Source organism: Melanerpes formicivorus, unplaced genomic scaffold (genome assembly GCF_026170545.1).
Source record: "Melanerpes formicivorus ecotype bairdi unplaced genomic scaffold, bMelFor1.0.p_v2 SCAF_427, whole genome shotgun sequence".
Taxonomy (NCBI): domain Eukaryota; kingdom Metazoa; phylum Chordata; class Aves; order Piciformes; family Picidae; genus Melanerpes; species Melanerpes formicivorus.
Window position 1 is genome coordinate 2740 of NW_027142779.1, and position 5822 is coordinate 8561.

At 52.2% G+C, this 5822-nt stretch overlaps 1 protein-coding gene across 1 annotated transcript; it reads right to left on the minus strand.

The window, feature by feature from the left end:
- Window positions 1-1341: 1341 nt before the first annotated feature.
- LOC137459863 (T-box transcription factor TBX20-like) lies at window positions 1342-5395 on the minus strand. Its single transcript, XM_068170573.1, has 3 exons — window positions 4994-5395; window positions 2708-2942; window positions 1342-1594 (listed from the first exon to the last, which is right to left on the minus strand). The coding sequence occupies exons 1-3, from the start codon at window positions 5121-5123 to the stop codon at window positions 1342-1344; spliced, it is 618 nt and encodes a 205-aa protein (XP_068026674.1). The 5' UTR covers window positions 5124-5395.
- Window positions 5396-5822: the final 427 nt, after the last annotated feature.

A 5822-nucleotide genomic window follows, 5' to 3' on the forward strand; every position in this document is an offset into this window, starting at 1 on the left:
TTTTCCTTTGGGTTTTGTGTTGTTTTTTTTTTTTTTTCAGTGCCCATTACAATACGTCAAATGAAGCCCTCAGACGTTAACCACATTGCAAGAAGGAGTTTTTGGCCACGAAAACAAAGCCGACATAACTCCTAGGTTGCTGTCTTTAATCACAGCTTCTCTGCATGCGCTTTGTGTTTGTTTATTTCCCCGAGTCGCCTTCCAGAGATCGGTAGTCAGCAAGATTTCAGCTGAACTATTTATACAAGGGATTTATACTTGCAGGATTTGGTCCCTGTACTCACACAGAGAAGTGGGGGGAGAAAGAAGTCTGCTTCCATTTCTCGTGTTTCACTTCTAATTTCTGTCTCTGGAAGAAGCAAGTTCTTAACCCGAGGCTAAAGCACCTGGAGCAGATCTGTGTGCCTGCGCAGAGCCCTCCACGCAAAGTTCCTTTGAAGCCGGAGAGGCATCCACGTTACTTCCATCTCTCCGGCTCCGACTCCGCAAAGCCGTTCGACATGTGCTTCGGTCTTATTGGACTTGAGGGCTGAAGGATGCACTGAAGTGCTGCCGGGCCGAACACGATGAATTGCGGGGGCTGCACCGAGCTGCCCTCCCACCCTACAACCCAGCGCTGCAGTCCCCGGTTTGCTGCGCTAAAGGAAGTCGGTCGTTAACTACGTTAATTGAATGATTTTAGAAAGTCATTTGCCACAGCGTTTTGCTTCTGGATAGAAGAATCAGGGAAATATGCTTGAATTTGTTGTGGGTTCCCCCCCCCCCCAAAATGTCTCAGCAAATGTTGTGTTTTCTGAACAAACAAAAACCAAACAACAAAAGAAAAGGAAGAAAAAAAACCAACCCAAACCTCTCTGTGCTGTAGAACTGATCCATACTTTGCCTGCTAAGAGACAACCAGAAGCAAGAATAAAATCATCTCTGTTAGTGAATGCTGGATGTGTTTTGCAACGAATAAGATAATTTCAAGTGCAAACCAGCACTGAGCTGTAATGTTCTATTTTTACTTGAACTCGGCTAGCTGCCCTTTGATTGCTTTAAATTATGGGGTCAAATACTGGGTGGAGAGCAAACAAAAGGGACAAATAAAGGTTGGGGGGGGGGGGGGGGAAGATTTCTTATCTGGATTGAGGCAAATGTCATTAAAAATATTATATATATAAAACATATAAAGACATAAGATTGTATATATATATCCTTTAGCCAAAGCCTGCTTGCCTTGGAACATTCAGCACAAACCAAACCTCAAGCAGAGATTTGAGGCCCCACTCTGTACCCCAGAAGTTTATCAGAGTTTTGCAATGAACTTCACTGAGCACAGCCTCCAAAACTGCAGAGCAGTCAGTACAGAGAGATACCAGTAGGTATTTGTTGAAGGGAAAATGATAATAGAAAAGGAAAGGAAGGCCACCAATAAAAATCTACAAACCTTGCAGGGAGCGGAGGGTCAGCTTTGCCAGCCACTAACCAGGAAGACCTGTGGTAGGCATATCTGTATCTTTTATTGTCCACAGGAACGATATCCATTAGCACAATGTACTTGGCTTCAGAGTCCACTCCCGAGAAGGAAACCCTGATCGTAGGAAACATTCTCCTGCAATAAAGGCAAATCAGGAAATAAATACTTGGACAGAGAACACAAATGAGAGAGCTTCTGGAGAGCTGCTAGATGTAAGAATCTGATTTCAACTACCTGGGAGGAAAAAAAACCCAAACCAATAAGCAAGACTTAAAGCATCTATTGATTCTGCATCGGCGTGATGGAATTAATTCCTGTGTAGCTCTAACATGCCCAGGAAGTGCAGTTTGAAACGTTTTGGAAGCAAAACGAAAGGGTGAGAAGTGAAAATGGGAAGGAGAAACGTACTTCTGCCCGCCAGTAAAAAGCACACAACGATTTCAGAACACAGTTGTGCCTAAGGTACAGAAATCCTTAGCAACACGGACTTCTGCGATGGGATCCGCGCTAGCGTTAGGGAAATAGTGCAGAAATTATTCTCGTCGACATCCTCTCCCGTTTCAGATGTTAAGCCCCCTCACGACACCGCCGAGAGGAATTTTCAAACCTGAACTTCGCTTCCCTCACTTAAATTTCGACAAAACGCAACTTCGTTTCTCCCCCTCCCCCCGCTAAACCAGAAATAAAGTGAAACAACTTCAAACCGTTTGACACTTTGAACTCCAAATTGCAGAGTATGCGCTTCCTATTTAATGGAATGTTTAAAACGCTTGCTGGTAGAGCTCTCCAGTTAGAAGAGAATGGTCGGAGAATTACATTAATAACAAATAACTTGAGGGAACTACAAAATCTGCCTCCCCCGGACTGCGTTTGACTGACCCGAACCCCCAATACCTTTACAGAAGAAATGGTTTGAGATGATGAGAAAGCCTGGGATTCTTTTCGCACGGCTTTTTTGCGGCCGAGAGGAAAGAAAAACAAACCAGACCAAGCCCTGACTGGGTTTACTTCCCCATGACCCTGCATTTCTCTGTGTCTTCCCCAGCCCTGCAAAATCCCTGCGCGGCTTTCAGACGCGGAACGAAGTCTTAAGGAAACAACATTTCTGCCCAGCCGCCCTCTTCCTCCTCTCCTTAACACATCCGTGCTGTTCTCCCCAAATAAAAACTGTGAGGTTTTGGTTGTTTTGCCTTCCACACGCACCTCAAGCCACTTTTAGGAAGCTGCCCGGAGGTAACCCAGCCTTACCTCCCGGATTTGGTGATGATCATCTCGGTACCCAGCTCGTGAAATTTGTCCCAGAGCTCTTTGGTCTCCAAGCTGCAGGAGATTTTGGCCATTTCCTCGCTGGGGATGATGGGGGTGGTGGGGATGAGGGGCTCAGTGCACAGCGACGAAGGGCTGCTGCTGAATTCCCCGTGAGGGTCCAGGCTGGATAAATCACTCAAAGGCTGGGCGCAAGAGGATTTCTCAACGAATTGTTCTGCAGGGTTTGAGGTGGGCATAGACAAAAAGAGAGAGGAGATTCAGCCATGGCAGGGCGACCACTACGAAAACCAAATTTCCTCTGTATATATACACATTAGAAATGGCATTTTTGGTTCAACTGCCCCCGGCCCCGATCCAGCACACCCGCAGATCCACGCTGTTTCTTAGGCGTCGGCTCATCCTTTGAGAGGCAGGACTGGTGACTTTTGGAGATTAGCTCCGGGAGGAGCCTGGAGCGGGGCCTCCCGGGGAGAGATGCCCGGGGAGGGGCGGCGGGGAACAGCACGGCCCCGGCCGGTCACCACCCGGATATTCGCCGCTCCGCGGGGCGCGGAAGGGCAGGGTGCACCCGGCTCGCTGTCCTCCGCTCCTAACCGAGCGTTTCCATGGTAAGGTCACTAATTCTCCTTTTAAAAGCGAGTGCTCGGCTCCAAGAAGCTGCTGAGGATCGGGGTCACGCCGGGGGCTCCTAAATTGAGCCGCTAAGCAGCAGAAGGAACCCAAGCGCGACCTCGCAGGTTCTGCGCTTTCTCCGCGGGGAATAGGGCTTCTAATACCTCCGGAACGGCGGGCGCGGAGCGGCGGCTCCTAACTGCCTCCCAGCTGGGCTGAGCACACTACTCGGCAGAAACAGGCTCCGGGTCAACTGCGAGCGGCCGCGCAGCCTGTACGGAGGAGCTGGTTATGCGGGTGCGTAGCTGCCACCCACCGCGGCTGGCTCCCGCCGGTCCCCCCCCATCCCCTCCGCAAGCCCCAGGAAGTTCGGGGGGCTTCGGCGGCTCCCCAGGAGGTTCAGCCGAAGAAGAGGGCGTGAGGGAGCAGGGCTGAGAGGCCTCCGACCCCGGGATGCGGCAGCGGATCCTTTCCCGACAGAGGAAGATCTCGCCCACATTCCCAGTTAACAGAAGCCGAATTCACAGGCAGCCGTTTCCCTTCGATTTTGAGTTGAACGGCGTGGAACAAGGAGTTTTAAAAAAGCCAAATATATAAAATTGAAACGTTAACTGGACACGCATTTTCAGAGAGAAAGGTGGGGGGGGAGGGAAGAGAGAGAGAAAGGATTAAGAAAACTAGCTACGTTTAACAGGAGACCGCGTAAATATGTCAAACAGGAACATTACAACATTCCCGGCCTACGTTATCACCCAGACTGAAAAAATAAAGTTTACAGTGTGTCTCTGGACTGTGTGAAGCCTATCGAGCCAGCTGATTAGATGCAGCAGACGCTGAGAGCCCTGCCTTTGCTGAATTCTTGGGAGATTTAATGTCATCTTGTTCGCTGGCGCCCTGTAAGCTCCATACACGGGGGGGGCTGTTAGCTTTCTGGGAACTCCTGGGTACATTACAAGGACCACAAGCCGCAGAAACTGATGGGGAGGAGGGGAACATGCTGATGTATTTTAAAAGCCTTTGGAAATCTGAATCGAGGTGACCAAAGAGAAGCGAAATCCCTTACCCGAAAATCTCCAAGAACCGTTCTAAAAAAACATTCCTAGTCGATGCAGAGTAGAACAGTTTCTATGAGCCTACACCGAGCAGAACAGTCTGCATAAGCCTCCATCGAGTAGCCATGGAGGTAAATGATTTTGCAGGTCTACGTACAAGTTTTACTACCCCTTGTAAGCCTAGGCACGATGCTGGAGGTTGTCTTATTTGACCTCAAAACCCACAAGATGATTTGCAAGAAATATTTGAGAGTTTCATTTCATACCGGTGAGGAGAAACGTTGCTATCGTAGGGCGCGATGTTAGTCTACAAGTGGTGAAGCTAGATAAATAAAGCTGGAAAATAATTGAGATTTTAGAGAACGGTTTGGGGCGTTGAACTGTCCATAGGCAACGAGGAGGCTTAACTAGCTTTGGCGGTGAGGCTTTTGCTTCTGCAAGGGAAGCCCACGGGCAGCGGGAAACCCGCCACTGCCCGACCCGACTGCCGGAGCTTCGAGGCGGCTGAGCCTGAGAGCAGCGCGGCTCTGCCCGAGGACCGACGGAAGGATAGGAGCTCCACGCCCCGAGGATACCGGCGGCCACACGCATCCCCACTTACCTAGGGGCTTGATGGTGCTCTCTGGGGACTCCTTGTCCTTGGAGCTGCCGCTCGACATCAAGGCGGCGATGGAGAAGGCGTTGGCCCGGGAGGAGAGCTGCGGCTTGGCGGGGGGCGGCGTGTACTCCATGGCCAAACGGCAGAGAGGCGGCTCGGCTGGGAGCTGCCTGGGACGGGAGTACCCGGGGTACTTGGAAGTGCTCTGCGTCCGGGCGGGAGTACCGGGGGTGGCGAAGCAAGGTCACTGGGAAGCGCTTTGCGCCGGGCACTGCCCGGCCGGGAGTACCGGGGAATTACCGGGAAGCGCTCTGCGCCCGGGCGGGAGTACGGGGGATTACCGGGAAGCGCTCTGCCCGGGCGCTGCGCGCTCCCCCGCCTTAACGCGGGGCCGCGGAGATCCTATCGGCCGGCGGCCAATCCGCGGCAGGACACGTCAAGGGCCCCGGCCCGGCTGTGGAGGAGGGGGCGGAGGCGGGAAGGAGGAGGAGGAGGAAGAAGGCGAAGAAGAAGAAAAAGGAAAAGGAAAAGAAGAAGGGGCGAAAGAAGAAAGGGAGGAGGAGGAAGAATGGGAGGAGGAGGGCTCTGCCCACCCGTGGGGTGGGCAAGGGGCGGCCGGCAGGCCCTCGGGAGGGCTCCTCGCTGTCGCTCTCTGCTTCGCGAACCCCAGCTCCGGTCCCCGGCTGCGGGTGCGCCTCCCGTTCCTCTGAGCCCTTGGCCGGGGGGTGAGGGGGGATGGTGGCAGAACAAGGTCGGGGATGGTCCCCGGAAAGTCCCTGGGCTAGTGTCTCTGTCAAGACGAGAACCAGTGGAGAGATGGTTGAAAGAAGGA